The sequence below is a fragment of the Megalops cyprinoides genome, chromosome 16 (genome assembly GCF_013368585.1).
Source record: "Megalops cyprinoides isolate fMegCyp1 chromosome 16, fMegCyp1.pri, whole genome shotgun sequence".
NCBI lineage: Eukaryota > Metazoa > Chordata > Actinopteri > Elopiformes > Megalopidae > Megalops > Megalops cyprinoides.
Genome location: NC_050598.1, coordinates 4,876,645 through 4,903,348, shown reverse-complemented (window position 1 = coordinate 4,903,348; position 26,704 = coordinate 4,876,645). Strand labels below are relative to the sequence as shown.

Sequence of the window (26,704 nt, the reverse complement as noted above, 5' to 3'; positions counted from 1 at the left end):
AGAGGCTAAGTTTATGAATAGCTGTCATTAACAAACATTCATTGTGCACTCTCCAATATATAATTGTCTTTCACAGAAAGAGGAAGTTAAGTATAAATGAGAGTGGCATGCTGAAAATGAGGAGCAAAACCAAAACTCCAAATGTTTTCTTTATGCAGTGTCTCCACATAGCAGTGCCCACCTGTCAAACACTGAAATATTTCAAGGTGAGAGCTGCTATTCTTTTTTGTAAGTGAATTTCCATTAAGGCAGTTCAGTTTATTTAGGGTGTTATGATAGAATAGAGAGATTTACAGAATTTGTTAATAAAGTAAACTTTACACCCATGTGACTTTTTGCATATCTTAGGTGGAACACATGTGCATTCTGGACTCCCACAAGGTATTTCAATACAAAAAAAGGAAAAGCAAAACAAAAGAGATTAGATGCTTTCCCCATAATGTTGTTATTAATATTAAATGTTCTGCTATTGTTCTGCTATGTTCTGCTTTTGTTGAGCATATATTATTAAGGTGGGGCCCTTTTCTAACAACAATTCAATGTAAAAGTTCTCCTGGCACCTGACTTGGCTCTTGTCTCAGAATGACACAATGTAATAATGTGTACATACCATGTAATACAATGTAAAACTATGCACACACATAAGTTTTCAAATTATTACATTTGCTTATATTACAAAATTAGTACTCAATAAACGTGAATACAGTAGACAGTCCTCTGAAAACATCAGCCACTAAACCTCTTCCAGCTCAAGATATTTAAATAAAAAAAATCATCCCATAATATCTGTACAGAACATATGAATATTATACCTCAATCTTAAATTGCATTGAATTGACAGCAAAGTGGTCCAAACTACTGTTCAAAGTGCTGTTTTAAGTGCATGTCAGAGTACTATTCAGGGGTACAAACATTGCGTAGATACAGTATGTTACTGTAAGTGCTATATTTTTTTCAGACATCTACAACTTAGTGTCTGCAATTGAGCGAAGAATAATGCGGAACCTGAAAAGTTTCCAGAATGATATTCACACCTCAGTGGAGCGGATGCTTACACTGTTAGAGGAGCGCCCCCAAGGACACAGTATGGACACCATGGCACAAAATGAGATTTTGGAGAGGCCATGTGAGACAGCAGCAGAGCTCAAGGACCTGTGTGCCAGTGTGACGGAGTGCCGTCACTACGGTTGAGTATGCGCTCTGACTGCCATACCAACGAGCCTGGCTCTTTGGCATCGCAGTCAAAGTGGCATGGTTGGTACCCAATAGACCTGGGTTTGAGGCTGGGTGGGGTAACTGCTCTAGCCCTTCACTACAGCCAGGCTAACTAACAGCACATTCAAAAAGAAACTGGTATGTGCCAGTAACACAGGCTTGTGGCCATGTCTCATATTTAAGGGTAGAAAATGTTTAAATTTCAAAAACCAGAAACAAATTATGCTAGGTGTGCTTTTTTGGCACCCTTGATTAGGTGAAATCTGGAGGACAGCCAATAATTATGCTACATATTTTAGGGGGGATATTTGTAATTTTTCTTCATATTTCTGGGGCACGCTGTACATTTTGATGCATTAACCTTTGAGCAAATTCTCATTATGCTCTATACACTGTTTGTTCTTTAATATGTTGTCAATTAATTGAAAAATAAATCAGATCAAACTATCGGGATCTCCTTAATTACTTTGAAACCTCTGTAATGCTGGTCCCAATATTTGAGAGGGGTGGTATTAAAATTTCTTTTTAGCTGGTTTATTGTGGAAGGACATGAAAGAAATCTCGGAGTGAAGTAAAAATAAATGATTGAAAAGTGAAATGGATAGAAATAAGCATTTATAGCATTAAAACTGAATGTAATCAGACATATTTAAAGAACATATAAGATATTTTCTTATTGTAAGTGGAGTGTACACTGTTAATAATTTACATTGATCCATATATTTATATCATTGCAGGTGCCTGTTCCAAGGCCTATCCAAAGGTGGACTGCATTGCAGTAACCCTCAAGCGTGCTCCACACCGTCGGACAACAAACATCAGTGTGAGTTAAATATGAACTATAATATCTGTGCTAAAGGCTTTAGATTGGTCACTGGTGAGTTGTAGGAAAGTATTTTAATTTTATAAATAACACACAAAATTAACTAGTGAAGTTACATGAAACCTTTCAGTTACATGGCCATTCAGAAATTCTTGCTTTTGTGATTTCGAGTCTAAAAATAGGCTTATTAAAGAATCACCACCTACAACTACGGTGACCAGGCATATTGATTAAATCACTATAGCCCCTATTTTTCGAGGCATGTCCCATGTACCAACGTAGTTAGCCCTTAACCTGAAAATTAGTATTAGGTTTAAGTTTTGGTTGCTGTAAAGTAAGCACTTTCTACTGACATCACTGTGAATCATTCTTTTTCTATCATGGGAGTAGCGCAACTCACTGATCCAAAAGACTTTTACTGTAGATCAATGGCACAGTTGCGTAGCCTAATGTAACAGTAGAGGGATAGGATATGTAGCTCTTTTATTCATTAATATAACGTTACGTATCACATAAAAACATCTTTTGCTTAGAGTCGGACCAAACACTTTGCGAGGGAAAATCAAATGAGTGCGTTGTAGGCAGGCAGGCTAGGTGTCAAAATGCAGTCCGAGGAAGGACCAGCCGCAAAGAGACTCTTAGTACAGGCAGGAATGTGAGAAACAATATGACTGGGTTCGAACTTGGTATGAGGCCAAAAAGGCATTCAGCAAAGTCTGCATAAAAGACTTCGGTGTGTGCATTACAGCCTACACAAAGAAGAAGTAAAGACTTTTTTTTAGAATTTTTTTGGATTTTTCATCATCATCTAACCAACAACTCCCTTGTAACTGTACATGCTGACCGACTCCAAGCATAACATTCTCGCCGCTATCTGCTGGATAGACAAATAAAGACTATTATTATTGTGTTGGTACAGCTTTAAATGTGTTGTGGGCTTGATATAGTTTCCATGGTTTTAGCGCCCTCTCGCGGTCACCATGGTATCATGGTTAGAATTCGAGCAGCTTGTGTTTACGCGACTCTAGGTCAGTTTCAGTTGCTCATTCAGAAGTGCATCCACAGTTTTCTTTCACTCGGTGAAATCGTGGCCCACATATGCCTTTTTACAGAGAAAAAAAAGAGAAAAAGCAAAAAGAGACATGTAAAGCAAACTCAAAGAAATTAATGTACAACTGTGATTTGAAGAAGCAAATCAAAGTAAAGAATTTGAGTTTGAACACCAAGCCAGTCCTACGTCTAGTGAGGACAGAACAATAATTATTAATAATTATTATTAATAATTAATAATTATCAATAATTATATATTATGATATACCATCATATAGTAGATATTTAAAACAGCCTTTGTTCATCTGGAAGGCGTCTCTGAGACAGCAAATTTGAATGTCTACAGTTTAACATCGAATTACAGTAAAAGTAAAACATCAGAAGCATTTTAAACATCTTAGGGAGTCAATTTAACACCTTGATACTTCAATACAAAAGTTAAATCTGTTTGCACATACATATTTCTGCACGTAAATTGAGTGGAAAGAGCGAGCTTTACTTTATTCGCCTGCACAAATTTGCGTAAGAATTAAGAATTTTTTTTTTTTTGAAGTAATTCTCCACATCACTTTGATGTGGATGGCTCAATGGACTGTTTTACCAACTACAATTCATGAGGGTCAGGAAGGCCAATTACTCCACAATACAAAACTAGCGTACCCTGTGATTCTCCACTTCATTTTATAGGCCTACTGTCCTGGAACATGACGAGCTAATCAATAATGTCTTAATTCATCTATTTTCCAGTTTTCAAAACTGTTATCTGTGCCTGCCTCCATTGTAAAACCACTATAGGTTCTCATCTAGCGATAGCTATCGCTTTCTCTCAATGTTTCCATTTCATACCACAATACTTTGCGCAAACCACATCACCAGCAAAGATGGCGAGATTGCGAAACACCTAATGGTTAAAACATTTTTAATGCTGCCTTGGACGAGCGGGTTTTGTGCTTTGTTAACAGATATTTTCTACCATTTGTTGACTTTACAAACTCGTGAATTACATAATCTCTCTCTCTCTCTCTCTCTCTCACACACACACACACACACGTAGTCAGCAAAAAACTATGTTTTGTTATTTTTCATTTCTTTAAGGTTCCACGGCGTGATGACATTGTGGACCAAGATGAGAAGGAGGAGGAGGAGATCTAAGTTCTTTCCCCAAATTATTATTTATTCATTTTTATTTAATAAAAACCCATCCAACTACAATCGCTGTTGTCATGTATTCTTCCCCCCGCTCGCCTTGAAGTGGGATCTGTGATAAACAAACGATAAACAAATTTAGCCCACATGATTGGTCATGTCTGATTAAAAGAGATGAATTACCAACATCACAGGTCAAGAGCATAGCAAAACCCACAACATCCACAATAACAATACTACTACTACTACTACTACTACTACTAATAATAATAATAATAATAATAATATATATCTGCAAGCAGTGATAGAGGGGCCAAGCACAATGAGGGCCTGTTTTGCTACAATAACACTTTCAATAATCAAAAATCTATGGATAACTTGTGAGGCATACTCTCACTATGCTCTGACTCAATTTTGGTGAAGACTGGAGAACATTTGTGGGAGGAGTAGCAGAAAGATTGTTTTCATTAAAATGAGGACTGTCAACGTTAACGCCTTAACGCTCGTTCGAGATTAATCGCGAAACTAACGCATTAATGTTTTAACACAAATTAATCATATTATAAAGTTTGACCGCAACTTCCTTCCGTAATTCCAGCGCGGATATTTACCTGGCTGAATTACTGAAAGGCGTGGCAAACGCAGATGTGCTGAACGGCAAATTTTGTTTTAACCCTTTCGCACATACGGTCCACCGGTGTGATTAGCCGTTTAGCACATATGCTAAAACTGGTGCGTTTAGAACACTAGATTGGAGAAATTCTAGCTAATTTTAGCTTTGACGAAACAGTGATTTAACTCTAAACATATAGCAAATGCTAACTGAAATGTATAAGAAACCTAATAACACAAAGGAAAACATAACAAACCATATAAGGTAACATACGCGCTACATACCATAACAAATAAGTTACATGAAAAAGGGTTAAAACGACATTTGCCGTTCAGCACATCTGCGTTTGCCACGCCTTTCAGTAATTCAGCCAGGTAAATATCCGCGCTGAAGTTACGGAAGGAAGTTGCGGTCAAACTTGACAATATGATTAATTGGCGCTAAAACATTAACGCGTTAAAGTTTCCAGATTAATCACGAATGAGCGTTACTGCGTTAATATTGACAGCCCTAATTAAAATTCAAAATGGCAGACAATCCAACATGGCAGACATTGAAACCATTATGTGTGTAACTTGGAATGACTGAAGGAATCAGAAGAAGAAAGAATTATGATTTTAGGCCATGCAATTCAAAAAATATGTTAAAATATAAATTATATGCAATATGCTAAAACGCTTGGGCACCCTCAAAGCATAGTCGCAAACAAAGGCAGCAAACTTGGTGTCAGCACACAAAAGCATTGCGTAGATATGGCCTCACTACTCGTTTAGCGTCTTCGCTGTTGACTTTGTTAGCGTATTACTAGTGAATGCTTTCCATAAATAAAAAATCATGGATAACTTTTGTGTGGCATGCTCTCAATATGCTCTGACTCAATTTTTGAGAGGATTGGAGAAAATTTGTGGGAGGAGTAGCGAAAAGACTGTTTTTATTAACATTCAAAATGGCGGACAACCAAATATGGTGGAAATGAAAATTTTACATCTGTTCAACTTGACATGACCCAAAGAATAAAAAAAAATAATCATAATTCTAAAGACATCAAAAGTTATGAGCAGAAATTCAATTGTTTTAGTTATAGCACCACCTAGGGGTGTAATGAGACAAAACTTCTTGGACACTCTCAGGACTGTGTAAGAAGTCCATATACCAAGTTTGGTGTGAAGACACAAAAGCATCGGCGAGATATGACCTCACTTCCTGTTTGGTGTCTCCGTTGTCAAACTCATTTGCATGTTACGGGCGAATGCTTGGGAATATCTAAAATATTTGGATAACTTTTGTGAGGCATGGTCTGAAGATGATATCTACCAAATTTGGTAAAGATTGGATAAAATTTGCAGGAGGAGTAGCGAAAAAATATTTTGATGGCAATGGGGGCGTTGGACTCGGCTTGACCTAAGAAATCTAGGAAAAAAAGAATTTTGAAAAAATTCCAACATGGTCAGGAGTTATGGCCAAAAATTTTAGCTGAGCTTTGACCTGATGATGGTGCTAGAGGGCTTGATTTACTGACCCCAAAATTGGTGAGTGGACAGCTGGGACTGTCCTCTGTGAGTGTGCCAAATTTCATAAAAAGTGTACGAACGGATCTATGGGCTGCCATAGACTCCCATGGCAGAAAGTATAATAATAATAGTGAAGATTTCTAACAATTACAATAGGTGCCTAGCACTTTCATTGCTTGGCCCCTAATAATGTGGGTATTTATAACGTTCAAAGGACATCCAAGGAATGCTAATACAAGGTCCTGAGGACGTCCTCAGGATGTCACCGAATGTCCCCAAAAGACGTCCTCCGTAACATCTATGGAACCCTACAAAAAGACGTTCTAAGGACGTTCCATTGCGACGTCCCGGGGACATTAAATAACATCTCGGGGATGTCCCCAGGACATCATTTTGCTAGCGGGGATTTTATTTCCCATCGTAGTCTCTGCTGACGGAGCCGCAATATTTATTTTCAATGAGCAGAGACACAATAAAGTTACAGAAAACTTTATTTGCTGTCAGGTAGGGTCGATTCAGCAAAAGTGGGACATCAGGTAAATTGGGACAAATAAGATTATATTTAAAGGGCAATACACCTACAAACAACCAATAAAGGAATCTAGTCTTAAATGGTTGTGACAGTGGTCCTTTATGAACAAAGATGCTTTTGATTGGTCTGAGGATACAGGTGTGGGAGGGGTTAAGCCAAGCATATGGTCCAATCCTAAGAAACGAACAGTAAGCCCACTGACAAGTGATCTGTCAGTTGTAAATTATAAGGGTGCCAACCCCATACTAGTTTATTCACAACATGCAGAACTGCTTTTTAAATGATTTTACACAGAAAAAGTAATAATTTTATGGGGAAAATGTATGTTTCATTGTTTTAAACCAAAAAAAGTGATTTTTGTCACAGTCCCATTTTAGCTGAATGTGCTAGCTAAAGTGGGCCAGAGCGACAGGAATGTTTCCCCTAAACAAAGCCATCGTCGTTGATGGCTTCGCACCAAGTGAAACGACAGAAAGAGCCCTGGCAAATGAGGCAAGAATGGAAAATTCAACCATTCCTCCACAGAGTCACAATATGGAGGTTGTGGCGCATGTGGCAGGGGAAGTTGTGATTGCTACAGAGGAGGCACAGAAAGAGGAGTCAGTGCTTCTGCTTTTCACACCTGTTGAGCAGCCATCAACCTCTCCTGGGCCTTCAACATCAACAGGTGTATCCCTTTGCCTGAGTTATGACAATTTGGGGGCGGAAACCAAGGGTGTCACTGGCCCTCTTATGATTGGTCACTTTCAAGGCAATCACACCCACACGTCCTCCATGAACCTTGATTGACAGCTTCCATTAACTGAACGACAGGCCAGACACTGTTTGGCCAGACGCTTGTTATTTTACATTTACATTTATTTATTTAGCAGACACTTTTATCCAAAGTGACGTACAAAAGTGCAAATAGTGGGCAAACAACAGGCACAAGGGCAAGATTTGTACAGGACATACAATGCAGATAGTGCTGAAGCTGAGCGCAAGGTCAGTGTAGCGAGACTGATCTGATCTGAGGTTACATATCAAATAGTCACTGGGACAATAAAGTGCTGCTATACTACCTAGGCAAAACGTGCTACAAATACAACGTGACTTGCTACAAGTACGAGCCAAGAATCTTAGATTTACAAGGTCAAATGGCAAGGGTGTCAGTTCAGGTAGAGTCTGAAGAGGTGCCTTCAGCCCTCCTCTGAAATTGCAAACAACTGAGAAATTTCAAACATTTCAAACAACTGAGTCCTGACAACAAGTTACGAGTTGAAGACACTAACTTATATTAACTTATATTCAGCATATATATATATATATATATATATATATATATATATATATATATATATATATGCATGCTGAATTTAATCAGCACAACTCTTCAGCCAGGTAGAGGAGCTAATTAGTGAAATCACCTTGTGATACCCTACGAAAACAAACAAAAACAACTTGAATATTAGGAATTATACGAAATAATTTTTAAATAAATATCTTTTAAATCATATTTTTCCAGGGTGATTTTATTCTTATAAGTGGCTGATTCTTAAAACATCTAGAGCTCCACTTTCAAATAAGATTTTTCTCTTTAATTCAATGATTCATATCAATTATTTGAATGTAACCATACAAATTGTTATTGCTGTGTGGTCTACAATGCCTTGGACAGTGTATGTCTTTAACTGAATTTAACAATAAAATAATTTGACTCAAATTAATTTTGGGTGTGACTGGGTAGTCAGTTAGGGTGTTTTTCCAGTTCACATTCATGTAATTTCATTCTCCAAGATCCTTAAAAATCCTTAAAATGTTCTGTAAAATCTTGTGGACAACGGAGTGGCCAGTTTCAGAGCTACATCTCTGTTTTAATGATTAGACTAAAGATGAGGGTGTTGTTGATCTGTTGAAGGCATCTCCCTTTTTTGCCTCATAGACTGGCAACCGCAACATGCTCTGCTCTGTAGTCTTCCAGGCACTCTCAGCCGCAAATTCCTTAAAATATTTCATGTGCTACATGCTTCATTAATTAGCGCTACATATAACGACAACACATAAATTCAGTGTTCCTGATCACCGTATGTGGCTAATTCTGAATGAGGGTGTCTTGTAAGTGGAGTACATCATAATAATTTTACAAGCAAAAGATCTGTAACTCACCACCAGGGGTCACTATGACTTCAGTGTCATATTATACAAAGTATTATTCTACAATTATTCTACATTATTATACAAAACATTACTCTACATCAAGAGGAAAAATGATTAGCTGTACCAATCAGGTCAATATTTACCATAAACCTGTTACCTCGAACCAAATATGGAAAGTGGTGTGACTCCACATTGTGCCAAATACAGTGTAAACAGTATCGATTCCAAAACCAGACCTAGTGTGATTTCAAAAGCAAACAAAAAAAGAAAGCCATGTTTCAATGTTTCAGCTGTACCAATCAGGTCAATATTTACCATAAACCTGTTACCTCGAACCAAATAAACACAAGCGTTTTTATTCATTTTTTATTATGATTCTTGTCATTATGAAATATTAAAACAGTCTGAACAAACATTTGCAAAAAATCTTAAATCAATTTACAGGAACAAACAACCATTTAAGGTATTTCTTAAATTATATAAATAGATGTATTCAAACACCAGCAGTAAAAGATATAGACACGTGAGTACTTAATATTATTTTTTTTAGGCAATGCAAACTGATACAAACTCATGCAAAGCATTTTACATAATGAAACTGTAGTCCATAAATTCATACTCATTCTCTGAAAAGCAAAGGTCAAAACAAACTATGAATATGAACATGCATTTCCATCATCACCAGCATATAATTAGTAAAACAACAATTTTCTCAATAAAGCAAGCACATTATTATTCTTTTATCTTAAATATATCCTCAACTGTCATCTTCATATTTTACATTATGTACATCGTAATGCATATCGGTTGAAATTCAGTCCTCATACAATCCTCTAGTCCCAGTCCTAAATTCAAATATCATTACAGTGTAATTTAGTTTTTTTTTTTTTGTTTAGTTTTTTTTTTTTTTTAATATATTTGGCTTATTTAAAGGTGCAGTGCCTGTTCATTTTATCACCAGACAGAGAACTGAATACATATACACCCTGAATCCAACAACTAATTTGGATACATAACTAAATGCAATATATAAATGCAATATATACGGCATCTCAATCTGGATTATATGTTGTATAAACAGGGAACTCTGTTAGTTTATTTCGTTTGCTGTGATGTTTTGAAAAATACCCAGGGCTTGAATATGGAAAGTGGTGTGACTCCACATTGTGCCGAATACAGTGTAAACAGTATCGATTCCAAAACCAAACCTAGTGTGATTTCAAAAACAAACAAAAAAAGAAAGCCATATTTCAATAACAATGCCCCATTTTAACTGCCTCCCCTCTTACTGATGTCGAGTGCATCAACTCTGTGGTCAATCAAGCGAGAGGTTTTGTGAGACACTGCACATTTAAAAACAACTAAAAGGATATCTCTGGAAAAAAAATCGCTCCCTTTTTCTTCTCGTATGTGCATCACATATAAGAATCTTACTATTTGAAAGGGACTAAGAATTGTATCCCTCTTTAAGCTCCCGCTATAAACTGTAGACTGGTAAAAAGTGCTGAACATTAAGGACCTCGTGTCTGTGGCAAATTAAAACATTTCCTAAAATTGCTAGAAGGGCCATCACTCCTAAGCACCTGGGCACGGTCTACATAAGAAATGTTTAGAGAATTCTAGGGCCCTTTAGGCAGTGCGCAAATAGCTAGTGGAACACTCTCACAACGTTACATCACAGGAGAAATAATGTCAGAAACATTAAGCCTTGGCTGGGCAGTCCTACACCTGAATTGTGACCAGGGGTGACCCAGTGTGGTCCAAGTCCGACAAGGGCTGGTCAGGATTTTGGCCAATCACCCAGCAGCACTGTAGGACCAGTTAAGAGCCTGATGGGTTGAGCTGTACCCTCATCTTTGCTTAGAAGTTGGTTAGAAACTGCCCATTAAAACATGCCGCATCGGAGATCACAGGGCCAGGATAGTGAGCCCTGCCAAGTCAGAGCTGGGACTTTTGTGATGTTAGGTCCCTAAGACTGCACAGTTTCACAAGGGAGAGTTGTTACAGGACCACACAGCCACTACCTCCTTGCACGGGTAGTTCTTCAGAGCCACACACCCACTGACAGCTTGAGTGCACGTTTCAGTATCTTCCAGCACTACTCTCATGGTTGTGGTAAGACTCTCACACTCAGTCCCTTCAAGAGGAACAGAACGAGCACTCCAGAGCAGCGGGACTGTTTACAACTGGTTCACCTGGTTTGACTCCTTCTGTTTTTCCACTTCTGAGTGGCAGACCAAGACCAGGACGAGAGTAGCTACTGCTAATTCCAAGAGGTTCTTCAATCACTCACCAAGCACTGCACAATCATCATTCTGCTCAGACAACTTTCTCATGTCATTTTACACTGAGTTTTGAAAGGCGTCCACAACTCCTCTTTACAATTATCCCTACAAGTACTTCTCTTTTTTTAACAAAACAGAGGGTCAAGCTAGGTGACACTACAGTACTCTTCTGTTCTGTTCTGATTTATTTCACAGTGCAGTGCAGTCTTAACGGTATTCCCACTGTCACTAAACCTTGCACCTAACTTTCTTGATACCTCTTTAATCACTGACCAGGTAAGGGGTGCTCAACTGCTGTTCAGGATTCTACATGCCCCATGGCCTCCCCTTCGCTTCCAACCACCCTATTACACTGACAAGTCAGGTGCCAAAGATGCAGGAACGAGTCGGCCTGATGCCTCTGGTGGGTTTTCGCCAGACTCCAATTACATCTCATCTTGGACTAGGCTGGCAATCACCATGGCAACATGTGTGACTTAGTTCTTGATCTGGGATAATCAGGGTTTAAGGCCCTCCCCTCCACGGTTACCGTGAGCTTGACTGGTCTTGAGGATAGATTAAGAAACAAAGACCATTATGAAAGACAGGAGGAACAATGGGGCTTCATCTAAGCCACCTCTCAGACCTGACACCACAGGTTCACCTCATGAGCGTCAGTCAGTCAAGTGGTTGTGCAAAACCCAAGGGGCAGAGCAAAACTAAAGTACACTGCTGTCCCGCTGTATGCATGCCAAGACCTCACATCACTTCTCTGGCCTGGTTCCTAATCCTGTTTGCCTGATACACATCGAAGAAAGGTGACGCTCTTCCTCTTAGAAGCTTTGCAGTGTCTCCACGCCTCATGCACAGATCTACCATGTGTTAATCGAACTGAATCATTGATCTGGCTTCACGATTTAGGGTTTGGGCGGAGCTGAAAACCAAAGGCATCTTTGAAACGCAATCACCAGCGTGGCCTGCTGAGCCTTTCCACAGAAAATACAGCAAAATATCAGCAGAGCCCTTTCTTACACTGCACTCCCCTTTAACCTCCCTGTCTCTTTCCTCCGATTGGTTTACCAAGCGGAGCAGCGTTACACATCCCCAGCCACCAAGAACAGTTTCACGAAACGAAAGCAAGAAGAGCCGCCGACAAAGCGCAAGCAGACAGAATCACATGTGCACGCCCATGCATCTGAAGCAGGAGTCAGGCAGGGCCAGGTAATGGCAAGCATCTACACAAACGGCTGGGGCCCACCCAGAGCAGACAACACTGCTGGGCAACAGAGACGTCAATCATATGACTGTATACTACCAACTGCTGTCCACAGCATTAACATTAGGGATGCACGATATTGGATTTTTGCTGATATTCGATATGCCAGTATTTTCAAACTCATTTTGGCCGATTGCCAATGCCGATACATATAGATGCCGCGTAATTTAAAAATGGTCTCAATCCCCTCCGGAAGCAGAGAGAACACACAACTAGAATCCTCACAGGGTGAGAAACCTAGCTAGGGGTCGGTCAAAACCATTACGCCCTCTGTTCAAGTCCCAAAGCACGAGCTTGGCGATCATGGGCTGTCTTATTTCCCATTGCATTCTCTCCTTATGGAGCCGCTATTTATTTTGAATGAGCAGAGACACAATAAAGTTACAGAAAACGTTATTCACTGTCGAGTGTCGTTGTGTAAGTGTACAAACACAAAAATTACGCGGCACCCTCTGTTCAAGTCCCAAAGCAGGAACTGGGCGATCGCGGACTGACTTGTTTTATTTCCCATTGCCGTCTCTGCTTCAGAGCCGCGTTATTTAAAATTTTTCTCACGCCCCCTCCAGAAGCAGAGAAAAGCTTAGCAGCACACAGCTAGCATCCTCCCAGGGTGAGAAACCTAGGCAAGGGGTCGGTCGAAACCATTAGGACCTCTGTTCGAATCCCAAAGCACAAGCTCGGTGATCGCGGGCTGTCTTGTTTCATTTCAAATCGCATTCTCTCCTTACGGAGCCATGTTATTTAAAAATGGTCTCACGCCCCTCCAGAAGCAGAGGAAAGCTTAGCAGCACACAGCTAGCATCCTCCCAGAGTGAGAAACTTAGCTATATATTTTACCCCTCCTCGCATCACTGGTGCTTTACAAGCATTGCAAATAGCACTTTTGTTATCTGTTTCAGATAGGCTACTTTGAAATCCTTCCATACAGCTGACATGTTGAAGCTTGTTGCTGGCTGTCATAATAAACATTTAGCGTCATCACGCGCACATAGTCATTGCATGATCTTATCGGCCAGGCACATTGGCAGAAATTTTCATATCTGCCGATGCTGATAATTAACTTCTGAAGTTTTTATCGGCCGATACTGATGTCGTGCTGACATCATCATGCATCCCTAATTAACATGGTCACACCACTGATCTCAGAGACGGAACATACAGACAGAAGTGCCGTATACCTGCATGATGAACCCACACTCGTCCCTACATCTCATCGCATGCAGTGAAAGTCCTCACTAACCGATGGCATCTATTTTAGCTTGCTTAACATTTGCCTATTAAACCTCATCACCAAACATGCCGATTCATGCTAAGATGTTAGCATTTAGCTGCGTGACTCTGACAGTGTGCTGGAGATTCAGGGCTGCTTGAGCAGATACAATTAGATGACAGAAGACATTTCCGGACTCCTTCGTGCAGCTTTGGATGCTGGTTCACATTCTTAAAATGACCACGGTAGTCAGCAGTGCTTAGGGAGCGAGTGAGTCCTAGTGTCATTCCTTTTTTTTCTGTTTTTTTTTTTTTGCGGGATTAAGACTTTCGTGTTTTTCAATCGTTGCAGTCAGTGCGTTGAACTTTCGGTTAGTGTCAATCATTCATCCAAAGGGAGTATTTTTCTGGTGAAAGTACAGTATTACAAAACATGCCTCAAAAAAGTCAATTCAATAAATAAATAATGTTAATGACATCAATAAATTCATATTTATAGAATATATGTGTTTATATATGTATACCTCAAAAGTACAATACATTCTGAAAAAGCTGCAGTCTGATTTTTGTTTTGCAAAGGAAAGCAAAAAAAAATCTAAAAACAAACCTGAAAAATCCCAGAAATGAAGGAACAAAGTGACTTGTAAAGAGGTCAGTCTTTTTCTTTTTTTCTCTCCTCGCGCTTGTGTTCTAGTCTAGAAAGAACGGCGAAGAATAAGGCCGGGAGTCTCTCTTCCCATTGTGCTCCTCTCGCGGCGAGCGGGCGTGAAGGCAACGGTGACGGGCGTGGAGAGAGAGTGAGCGTGACTTTCTGCTGTCCCTCTTCCAGGCGTGTGGAGGAGGGGGCAGAGACCCCGCCCCGGGGGGGGGAGGGGGGGGGGGGGGTCACCCACTGACGGACAGGGGCTGCGCAGTCATCCCTCTCTCTCTCTTTCTTGGGAACAGATGCAGGATGGAGGGTAAAGTTTGAAAGAGGAGAGAAGAGTTTGAAAGACGAGCGTGGAGATGGCCACAGCCGTGCGGGTTTCGGTAGGCAGCGGGTGAACTCTTAGCGTGCGGGTTCACCTTGCATGTGTGTGTGGGTACTAATGCGTGAAAGTGTGTATGGATGTGTGCATCTGTGCATTTTGTTTATGTGTGTGCGTGCATGTGTGGATGCATGTATAGGGACATGTATGCATCTGTGCAGTGTGTTTATATGTGTCTGTGTGTATGTGTCTATGCATGTGTATGGGATGTGTGTGCATGTGCAATATGTTTGTGTGTGTGTCTGTATGTGTGTGCATGTGTGCATCCACGTGTGTATACGGGAGCCTTCACCATCCCTCTCTCCTCTGCCATCTCATTCAGTGAGGATGGAGGGATGGAGGAGGAGGAGGAGAGGGAGGAGGGCTCTAGGTGGTGAGGCCTCTCTTCTGCATCATCTCCAGCTCCTTACTCTGCTTCAGCTCTTTAATCCTGCAGGGACACACAGGCAGGAGAGCACACACTCAAACCAACATGTTAACCCCATGAAGAAGCTATTATTCATCCCCCTACCATGAACTAACAACGTAAAATGCAGGCAGTTGCTCATCTTACTAGCATTGTTTTTATTGTTGTTGACTGTATCCATACTACGCCAACTTTGAAAATACATACAAGAATGACATTCATGCAAATAAAGCAATCTGAAGTGAGCCAGACTGAGGGCTGGACGGTTACCGGTGGCGACAGCGGCGCAGGAACCTCATGATCTTGCGGGCGGCCTGATCTTGCTTCTTTGTCAGAAAAGATCCCCTGGGAGGAAGACAGAAGGGAGGTAAAGTTAGGGAGAGAGAGGTTGTTAGGGTTCACTCAGTGCTATGTGTGTGTCACTAGTGACCCCCTTTGAACATGACTCAGCTGAATGGATACCAGTGCACACTTCACCATCATGTGACAATGTACTAATCATAATCGTCAAAGTTCTGGACGGGTTTGAAAAGGTTAATGCCCAGGATACAAGTGTAATGAGCTGCCGAACATTGTTCCGCATGGGCCCTGGTTTCTAATACGCCCACATCTGCTACACCTCTCCTCCTCTGTGCTTTCTGTCTCTTTCCCACAGTGAAGCCTCCTCTCTGCATTTTCACCCAACTCCCTTCTGCCCCATTTTCAGTGCAGTGGCTGAGACCCCCCCTCCAAATATGTTCTGTGACTCTCCCCCCTATGTCTGCAGCGATTCCTCCTCCGCATGTGTTTACTGTACTGTGACTCTGCCTTCTTGTATGCATTCTGTGACTCCTCTTCCCTTTTATGTATTATGTGATTCCTCCCCTATATTTGCTGTGACTCCTCCTCCTTGTGTGTCTTCCTCCAGGCCTATCCTTATATGTAGTCTGACTCCTCTCTGTATTTGCGATGACTTCTCTTTTTATGTTTCCTCTCTTTGCCTCAACATCTCTCCGCGAGCTAGCTGTGCCTGGCCTCCACCCCCCACTCGGCAGAACGGCTCTCACTTGATCTTGGTGTTAAGCGCAGTGGGTCCGCGGTGGCCCTGCTTCAGGCGCTCGTACTCCTTGTAACTGCGATAGTACTGCTGGATCAGAACCGCCGCCCTCCGCGACTGCTGGAACTTCTTCTGCTCGTAGTAGCTGCGGAACTTGCTCTGGATCAAGATGGCCGCCTGGGTCATCTTCTTGTACAGGGCGTACTGAGGCCAGGAGAAGGAGGAGCAGGGAGAAGGAGGGGCATTATCAGTTTCATAACGGAAATGTCACACATCCATGTGACACACGCACGGCAGACACACGCACGTGAGCACAATCACGCATATGCTCACAGCATGCACACAACCACATACACACACGCATGAGCCCAGTTATGATTACACAAAAATTACACTCTGCTGTTCTTTTTCTTTCTAGCTGTGTGGCATATGCACAATCACAACAACACAGGAAAGACCACACACAGTCACACAAAAGCTGACAGACAGCTTACCGAGAAAGGACACTAAGTCACTAAGAGAAATCGCCTATTTATAAGTCAGGATATCTGTATTTGTGTGTGTGTGTGTGTGTAGGCATGCACATCTAGGTGATTGGCACAGAGAGTATCTACATGGACTGGAGAAGTGAGTTCATAGTCCAAAAGCACCAGTGAGTGATATGAGTCATGGATAAATCCATTTTGGAGAGGTGCTCTCAGGAAAGCATAATCCCTCTCGTCCCCTGTAGGGCGACTCCTTCACTGGCAGTACACTACCTCCACAGGTTAGGGAAATGAGGCACAAGGGCACTGTGTGTTCAGTCCCTTCACTGTGAGGTAGCCTATGAACGTCCCCTCCCCACCCCCTGTACATGACAGACAGCCAAAAAGGCAATAAGCGGCTACAGAGGTTAGACGTTACCTTCAATGCTATCCATGTTAGCTTGCCAGAGGAATTAAAGAGGAGAGAGAGAGAGAGAAAGGGAGAGGGAGGAGGGAGAGAGAGACAGGAAGTATTAGTGTGGGTTAGTCGCACACAGAGAGACAAGGTGTTAGCAAGCACGCACACGACCAACCACTGACAACAAAAAAGACCACACAGCACACAGCACAGGTACATTGATAACATGCAGCAAGAGGTAACCACCACCACCCACACCAACCCCAAAACTGCAGACTGAAAAAATACAAGCAGAAGAGGTTAATGACCATCAGGTATAAAGGCAGCTGTCTGGACTGAACTTTCAAACCGTAGAGGCTTTCGCGACTTCCAAATTCTCAAAAGCATCTACGCTCCCTCAAGTTCCCCCAAATAGTACTGAGTACTGCCAGGGGCACCTTGCTTAATGAAAGCTAGAAACATCAGACCTGGTACTGGATCCACAACCATTCAGTTTGTTTTGAAGTCAAGCATACAGAGTGACACGAGGTATTGTTTTTCAGGCATCGCACCTGATAGGTCTCCCTGTTAGGCGACATGTTCTGAACTTTGTGTTTTCAGGCTTTCATTGGATAAGATGCCCATTATGTTGTCAGAAGCATCAGTGAACAGGGGTGGAGGTGTATTTAATGGTGTGAGTTTCTGGATTGGACAGAAAAGCCAGTCCTGTGATTGGGATGAGTCATGTGGCAGAATTCCAGCCTATCAGAGACACTAGGCACTAGAGGGATAAAAAGCAGCAGAACAAAACTCTGCAGTAGAAATGCGCATCTACCAGCGCTCAAAATGTATCTGAACAAAAAGTGAAAAAATAGCTAAAGGTGTTCAGTTAGTACTTGGCTTGACAAATGTGACTGAGGTAAATGTTAAGATGATGTAAATATGACTTAAGTCAGGGATCATGTATTCAGTTTGTCTTGGCCTTTGTGAAGTCACAGAAGGAAATGGGGTGTATGAATTTCGAGATGTATGCTCCTCTGACGCTCACTCTGAGGAATCACCTCTGACTGGGAACATGAGGACCCACAATGCTCAGGGGTGACTGGCAGCTCCCCATGATCTGGGGCCGGAGGGAGTGGGGCAGAGGGAATCTCACTGTACCTGTTTGTACTTCCGGTAGCACCTCTGAATGACGGCAGCAGCCATGTCCTGCTGCTCCTTCAACCTCCGACCCTGGGAGAGAGGAGGACAGAGAGAGAGAGAGCGAGAGCGAGAGAGCGAGAGAGCAAGAGCGAGAGAGAGAATTAATCTCTGAATTAATCATAGCTTTATTTCAGACCCACAGCACGGCAGCATCCTACAAGTATAATGGCGATAATGCAGCTCAAACTATTGTACTCCAATTCCAATATTCCAATTTAAAAATGACTACAGCATAGGAGCAGCAGTTTGGTTGTAATGGTTTGGTTGTAATGGCTTAACGCACTGACTAGCTTTACCTGCAAGTTGGTATCTCACCTGGCCAAACTTCTAATATTGTTGACTCTGGTTTTTCGTTTGTGTTGTACTGTACCTCACTTGTAAGTTGCTTTGGATAAAAGCGTCTGCCAAATGAATGTAAATGTAATGTAAATGGTATGTCAGCAAATGTATTCAGGATACAGAATACCGTTTTTAATGAAGTGTTTTGGATAAAAAAAAAAGCATGAGGAGGGAAAAAGACTGGAGTCATAGGAGTTGAGGTATTCAGTGGCATGCTGCATATGACAATGCTATGTCATTAGTACATCTGATCGGATAGCGACCCCGGGTATGCACACACAGGAAAACCCACAGCATGGCAGCCTACCTTGTATCTGCGGAAGGCGTTCTGGATGATGCGGGCTGCCTCATACAGCTCCCGCTGCTCGCTGTCGGTCAGGGTGAGGAGGGCGAAGTCACGCTCCATGCGCCCGTTGGCCGAGGCGTTGAGAAACTCCGCCCAGGCGGCGCTGCTGGGTGGGCGGAGCCTCTGGAGGGCCAGGGCACTGAGGGGCGAGGGGGGCTGCGGCGAGCGGGACGAGGGGGGCGGTGTCGGGCACACACACCTGAAAGAGAGAGGGACAGAAGGGGGGAGACTCTTAAAGATATTATAACTATGGGTGCCGTGACAACAGAGGCACAATCACATACTGCATGCCATGGGGAGTGACCGAGACCAAGTCCAAGGCCCTACGAAGTCTTTGTGGTGGAGGAAATTTCTCATTCTCTGCGGCAGGGAGTAACACAGGGAACATAAAGAACAGGGATCGCACAGTGACTAAGAGCAACACAGTGACACAATTAATAACACAGACAATAACACAGCACTACGACACAGACCAACAAAGACTGGGGACAGCACAACGACACAGGGAACAAAGAGACAAGGGACAGCACAGTGACACAGTAACACAGAGACTGGGGACAGCACAGTAACACAGAGACTGGGGACAGCACAGTGACACAGTAACACAGAGACTGGGGACAGCACAGTGACACAGTAAAGCACAGTGACACAGTAACACAGAGACTGGAGACAGCACAGTGACACAGTAACACAGAGACTGGGGATAGCACAGTAACACAGTAAAGCACAGTGACACAGTAACACAAAGACTGGGGATAGCACAGTGACACAGTAACACAGAGACTGGGGATAGCACAGTGACACAGTAAAGCACAGTGACACAATAACACAAAGACTGGGGATAGCACAGTGACACAGTAAAGCACAGTGACACAGTAACACAAAGACTGGGGATAGCACAGTGACACAGTAACACAGAGACTGGGGACAGCACAGTGACACAGTAACACAAAGACTGGGGATAGCACAGTGACACAGTAACACAGAGACTGGGGACAGCACAGTGACACAGTAAAGCACAGTGACACAGTAACACAGAGACTGGGGATAGCACAGTAACACAGTAACACAGAGACTGGGGATAGCACAGTGACACAGTAAAGTACAGTGACACAGTAACACAGAGACTGGGGATAGCACAGTGACACAGTAACACAGAGACTGGGGATAGCACAGTGACACAGTAAAGCACAGTGACACAGTAACACAAAGACTAGGGATAGCACAGTGACACAGTAACACAGAGACTGGGGATAGCACAGTGACACAGTAAAGCACAGTGACACAATAACACAGAGACTGGGGATAGCACAGTGACACAGTAAAGCACAGTGACACAGTGACACAGTAAAGCACAGTGACACAGTAACACAGGGAGTGGGACAGCACAGTGACACAGACAGGTGACAGCTGTGGCAGACAGGGTGGTACCTAGGCGGGGACAGAGTGGGCAGGGTGTCGACCGTGTCCAGGTAGGTGGCCAGCCAGGGCATGGTGTCATGGATGGCAGTGTTGTCTCGTCTCTCGCGCAGTGGAGACTCCGCCTCCCGGGGAAACTCCTCCTGCTTGATGCGCTCAGGCGTGGCCTCGATTATCTGCTCCGCCAGAGTTGCCATGTCAACCTGAGGAGGAAGGAGAGGCCAGCTTCACGCATGCCTGCCGCGACACGTGTGTGGCTGCGTACAGGTGTGTGTACCGTGTGCCGATGTGCATACAGTGTACAGGTGTGTTTATCTGGGTACAGATGCGCGTATGCTTGTGCGCTGGTATGGTACAGGAGTGTGTGTTATCGCAGCAAAATAACTGGAGTTAGTCTGTGTGTGTGTGCGGTTCTTTACAAGTTGAGAAGATGGGTTTTACATATGATTGTGAGTAAATGTTGAGGATACTGTGTGTGAGTTTCTATGGGAGTGTGTGTGATGTAGTACAGGAGTCTATGACATTATACATGAATCTGTGAGTTTGTGCAGTCTAATTAACGAGTCTGCAGATAAGTGTAGCAGTTTTTACAGAAGTGTGCATGAGTGTGTGAGGGAGTGAGAGTGAGTTTGCTCAGTAATGAGCATGAGTTTGCTCAGTTATGAACGTGAGTTTGCTCAGGAGTGAGTGCGAGTTTGCTCAGGAGTGAGTGTGAGTTTGGTCAGTAATGAGTGTGAGTTTAGTCAGTAATGAATGTGAGTTTGGTCAGTAATGAGTGTGAGTTTGCTCAGGAGAGAGTGTGAGTTTGCTCAGGAGTGAGTGTGAGTTTGCTCAGTTATGAACGTAAGTTTGCTCAGTTATGAACGTGAGTTTGCTCAGGAGTGAGTGTGAGTTTGCTCAGGAGTGAGTGTGAGTTTGGTCAGGAGTGAGTGTGAGTTTGGTCAGTAATGAGTGTGAGTTTGCTCAGTAATGAGCATGAGTTTGCTCAGTTATGAACGTGAGTTTGCTGAAGAGTGAACATGAGTTTGCTCAGGAGTGAACATGAGTTTGCTCAGGAGTGAGTGTGAGTTTGCTCAGTTATGAACGTGAGTTTGCTCAGGAGTGAGTGTGAGTTTGGTCAGGAGTGAGTGTGAGTTTGGTCAGTAATGAGTGTGAATTTAGTCAGTAATGAATGTGAGTTTCGTCAGTAATGAGTGTGAGTTTGCTTAGCAACGAGTGTGACTTTGCTCAGGAGCAGGCCAGCGTGCCACACCTGCAGATCCTCCACCGCAGGCAGGTAGTCCTCGTTCTCGGCGTTCTCGCTGTAGCTCAGCAGCTCTGCCTCGAAGGCGGAGTGTCGGGAGAGGGGGGGCCCCGGGGGCGGTGAGGGGGTGCAGGTGGGCTCGTACTCCATCAGGAAGGTGGGCTCGCCCCGGCCGGCAGACAGACTGGGGGCCCTAGCCTCACACGCCTCGCCCCAGGGGGGCAGGGGGAGGGGCAGCTGGAGGGAGGGGGAGGGTGAGGACAGGGGCAGGGAGGAGGGCGATGAGCAGGCCGAGAGAGACGGGTCCGAGGTGTCCATGGGGTCCGGGGGGCTGTAGAGGGGTGAGCCCAGGGGGACGGAGCCGCTGGAGTACGCGGAGCTAGGGGAGGGCGACGGGGGGTCGCTGGGGGAGGGGATGCTGCTGGACGAGCTCAGACCTGAGGCAGAAAGGCAGGGGGAAGGAAGGATGAGTGGAGGGAGGGAGGGAGAGGTGGAGAAGAGGAGACAAAGTAGGGAGTGCAGGAGGGGAAAAAAGGATGAGTTAGGGGACCAGAAAGAGGGGGATTAGAAGTGGAGTAAATCAAATGTTAAAAGATAAAAAAACAACTTTTCATCCAGATCTCTTAGTGATGTGCTCTGAAAAATCACAGTAGTGAAAGCTGAAGGGTGTAATGGCCAATACAACATGTACTTGAACTTATTAACAGTAATATAAAAACTTGACAATGAATATGATTTGTGATGAATTTGCAGAGTAGACAACAGAAGTTGGGCATGTTCACTCCTTTTCACTCCCTTTGGGCAAATACTCATACTCACAAATACATAATGCTACCTTCTGTGTGTCATTATGTTATTCTCCCATTTAGAAAAACAAGATCCCAGTGGGGATTGTCCATATTACTGACAAATAACAAAGCATAAAAGTTACTGAATGACTCCATAAGCATCCTTTGCGATACTCCTAACTCTTAAGTTAAAGTTTTAAGTAAAAAAGACAAAAAGCAACAAAAACATATCACATTTCAAACAGAACTCAATCTCCTTTGACTTTTGCCCTAAACAGTCGCAGCTGCCCCTGCATGTGAAATGGTTTTGCAGGTGCTTCTCCCACATTAGCTCTGTACCCCTTGATGCCCCCTCACCTGTGTCAGGGCTGGTGGAGAGGGGGGAGGGGGGCAGGTGAGGAGGCGGTGGCGGGGGATCCTCCGGGGTGTGGGTGTGGCCCCACTCGGACCTCTCCCCCCCGACCTGACCCCGCCTTTCCTGGGCCACGCCCTGTGTGTGCAGCTCCTCCAGGCAGCGGGCCAGGCGGGTGTGGCCCCGCGAGCGCGCCACGGCCAGCGGCAGCCGCCCCAGCGAGTCCGGGATGCCCAGGGCCAGGCTGTTCCAGCGGTACAGCAGCACCGCCGCCCCCTGGTGGCCGAGGGCGCACGCCCACATCTGCGGCAGAGACCACAGATAGGGCAGAATGACAGAGTGAAAGAGAGAGAATGAGAGAAAGAAAGATATCAACCATTAAATACTCGATCTCCAGCTCAGATCGGCCTGAACGCCTTGCAGCATGGGTTCTGATAATGCAGTGCAGGGCGTGTGAACTCACCAGCGGGGTGCAGGAGAAGTGATCCACGTTCAGGGGGTCCACCTCCTGCTCAAGATCCAGACTGTCTGAGTTCACCGTCCTGAGAGCGGGGACACAGAGGGACACGGTGAGAGTGTGTGTGTATGTGTGAGTGTGTGTGTGTGTGTGTGTGTGTGTGTGAGCATGTATGGGTGTAAATGCACAAGTGCAATTACTTCCTGTGTGTGGGAATATGTACACATGTATGTGTGTATGTACATGTGTACATGCAAGCGTGCGCTTACCTCCAGTGTATGAGGGTGTGTATCAGCTGGGTGTACCCCTGTGCTGCTGCCAGGTGGAGCAGGGTCATGCCCCGGTGCCGGACAGAGTGCAGTAGCCTCTCTCCCCCTCCGCCCCATTGCCCCCCAGCCATCATCCGCTCACACACCCCCACAATACGCCGCTCGAACCAGGGGCCCGACTGCTGAAACACACAGACACGCAACCCCCGCGTTACAGCCAGCGTGACACATGACTGAACCATGCAGCGTTACACAGAGAAACTGCCAATCACAGTGAGAAATCGACAGGCCAACGATGAATGAAACTCCATCTGCAACACCTGGGTGGCTACTGTTTTCAGTTTTAAAAAGTGCAAACTTTTTTAAAGCCTAATGTCATTTTCAACCCTTTTCCATTGGACATTCACTGCATTTAGACTTTAATTTCTGTTGATGTTTCTGACAATCAGAGATTATAAAAGCCTCATGTGTTTGCAAAGGTGTTTGCTTAGGAAATGACAGTATGAAATCAAACCCATATGAACTGTCACATTCAGAAGCACACAGAAATGAGTGGGAAATATCAATGGGAATGTGTCAAATTCTGATGGAATTCACATCTACATTTGGACAGAGCAGCCCCAGAACACATAGATACACTCCGGCTTGTTACACTGTCTCACAGATAAGCATGGACTGAAAACAGCGGGCGATGTGTACTTTATATCAAAACTCCCATTCCTGTTGATCCGTCTTTAACAGGTCTCTCTCTACATCAGACTGCTGGTTCCAGCCGCAAACTCATTAAGTTTTAAGGTGGTCTTAAATGGAGCCTCAGTAATGCTAACTCCTCTTCTCTGATACTCAACATGCTCCTGTGTTGCAAGTCGGTTCATTGGAAATGTATCCCTCCCTCTCCTCATTCTTTCCAGCTCCCCCTCCCAAAATTATTTTCACCCCTCCCTAATTCCATCTTTCTACCCTCCCCACCTATCTCTCTCTCTCTTTTCTTTTTTTCTCACTTTCTCCTCTTTCACTGTCGCTGTCGGAGGAGTAAAGTGGGTTTTCCATTGCAGACAACCTGATAGGAAACATTACATCCATGCCCCACACGCCCTGACCCCTCCCACTCGTTTTTCCCTCCCCCCCCCCCCCCCCCACTCTGGCACGGTACCCCTCTTCCGTGTTCTCAATCCTCCCCTCCTCACCTCTGACGCACACAGAGACAACTATAAATGTGCAGCATGACACCAGGAGAGAGGGAGAGAGGGAGAGAGTGGAGAGAGAAAGGGCGAGAGAGAGGAGGAAAGAGAGAGGGAAGGGGGAAAGAGGGAGAGAGTGAGGAGAGGGCGAGAGAGACAGAGAGATAGAGAGAGAGAGGGGAAAGTGGAGAGATAGAGGGCAAGAGAGAGGGGAAAAGAGAGAGGGAGAGGGGGCAGAGAGAGAGGGTGAGGGGGGACAGAGAGATGGTGAGAGAGAGAGAGCCGGAGAGGGAAGAGGGCGAGTGAGAGGGAGGGTCAGAGAGAGGGAGAGGGGAGGGAATGTGAGGAGGAGGGCAAGGGGAAAGGACGGAAAATATAATGGGGGCAGAAAGAGAGGAAAACAGGGAGGGGGGGTCAGATAGAGGGGGGGTTATTAAGGGATTTGAAAGGGTTTAAATTAGATGTGCTCTGAGTGAGTGACGCTCGAACGTTGACCTCCCCCTGCTCCCCCCGCACACTCTATTTTAACACTTCCACTACAGGCCCGGGAGCACTCCCTCACAGTGATATTACACAGATAAAGGAGGAGGCCGAGAGGCAGCCACTGCTGCGCTCAGATCAAGAGTCTGTCCTTTACTTCTGCTTCAGATAAATACAAAATATAACGCATTAAGAAAATGTATGTGTATATATGTATAAATATATTTGTATTTGTATGTACACACACAAACACACACTCTCTCTAACTGTGTCCTCCATAAAAATTCATATCCTTGACTGATAAGGAAAGAATAAGATAACAGGAAAAAAAAAAATGTATTCAATCTTTTTTGCTTAAAATAAAAAAGTTATATTTTAATCTCAATGACAATGCATGGAGCTTTGTGCTCACAAGGAATTTTATACCATCAAACATCAAGGTACGTAAGGTAATCTTTGTGTAATCCTTAACACAACTTCCAGCAACACAACTGCACTGACTCTTTAGTAGCCTGCATCATCATGGTTACGGTCACTGAGCTGCACGCATAACCCCAGGCGAATGGTCACAAGCTGGGACATAAAAGAATTCACAAAAAGCTCAATTTACACCTTTTCAGGGTCATTTTGTGTCTATCACTTTGGGTCCTGGAGCCCTCGTTAGGACAGAGGCAGTGATAATGTCCCAGGACTGGGGCATTTTGGCCAAAAACCTGGCTCCCTTTGCCAAGACTCTCAAGCTTGGCCTAAAATGGACATCTCAGCAATGACCCAAAGCCTCTATCCATATCTACAAAGAAATCGGTACCTGATCAAAAAATGTCCTCAACTGACCATCTCAGTCTCCAGACCAATCCATTCAAACACTCATTGTTCTCTAGAATGCAATTCATAAACAAAAACCAAAAGATCTGAAGGCTCTAGAGCAATTCCACTAAGAGGAGAGGTCCAAGATCCCTCTCAGAGATGCCAGAACCTCATAACACTCTACAGGAGTCAATGCCAGAGAGGGATTTCCAAAATACTCACTCCAGGGAAAGAACAATGTGACCTTCATATGTCTGTGGAATTAAATTAATTATCTCTGAACAATAAGACTTTGTATTGTGCAATGCAATTAACATCTAATACATTATTTTTCTGTAACTGAATCTTTCTCCTCCTGTCACCTCTGGCCCTCATGCCCCCATGTCTGCTGCCCCCCCAAATCCCCAAAAAACCCCCCCGTTCCTCTCATGTTTTCTCCCAGCACCCCCCTCAGCATTGGCGCCAGTACCTGGGTCCTGTCCTCCATGCCAGGCGCTGGCTGCTGGGCTGTGTTCTGAGTGCTCTGCTGCTGTTGCTGCTGCTGCTGCTGCTGGTGGTGGTTGCTGTTGGCAGCTGTCATTTCTGCCATCCTCTTCTCCATCTGCTCCAGGCGCTCCAGGATGGACATGCGGAACTGGTTATCTGAGGAGGAGACCGAGAGGGCAGGTTACTCAAAGAGCAGAGTCACAGAGGGTGAGAGCACGGAGTCACAGT

General features: G+C 44.0%; 1 protein-coding gene across 3 annotated transcripts in view; it reads right to left on the bottom strand.

Moving 5' to 3' along the window:
• Window positions 1-15,047: 15,047 nt before the first annotated feature.
• The window catches only part of camta2 (calmodulin binding transcription activator 2), a 55,504-nt gene continuing 43,847 nt past the window's right edge, over window positions 15,048-26,704 (bottom strand). The window contains exons 12-23 of one of the 3 annotated variants that reach the window (XM_036547895.1): window positions 26,460-26,632; window positions 23,523-23,704; window positions 23,260-23,338; window positions 22,802-23,099; window positions 21,666-22,093; window positions 20,426-20,616; window positions 18,956-19,193; window positions 18,268-18,339; window positions 17,149-17,169; window positions 16,256-16,449; window positions 15,480-15,554; window positions 15,048-15,233 (exon numbers count right to left, since the gene is read on the bottom strand). In XM_036547895.1, coding sequence (XP_036403788.1) covers window positions 15,170-15,233; window positions 15,480-15,554; window positions 16,256-16,449; window positions 17,149-17,169; window positions 18,268-18,339; window positions 18,956-19,193; window positions 20,426-20,616; window positions 21,666-22,093; window positions 22,802-23,099; window positions 23,260-23,338; window positions 23,523-23,704; window positions 26,460-26,632 — 2,015 coding nt within the window. In that variant the 3' untranslated portion in view covers window positions 15,048-15,169. The remainder of the gene's footprint in view (window positions 15,234-15,479; window positions 15,555-16,255; window positions 16,450-17,148; window positions 17,170-18,267; window positions 18,340-18,955; window positions 19,194-20,425; window positions 20,617-21,665; window positions 22,094-22,801; window positions 23,100-23,259; window positions 23,339-23,522; window positions 23,705-26,459; window positions 26,633-26,704) is intronic. The other 2 variants (XM_036547896.1, XM_036547897.1) reach the window with 2 other exon arrangements.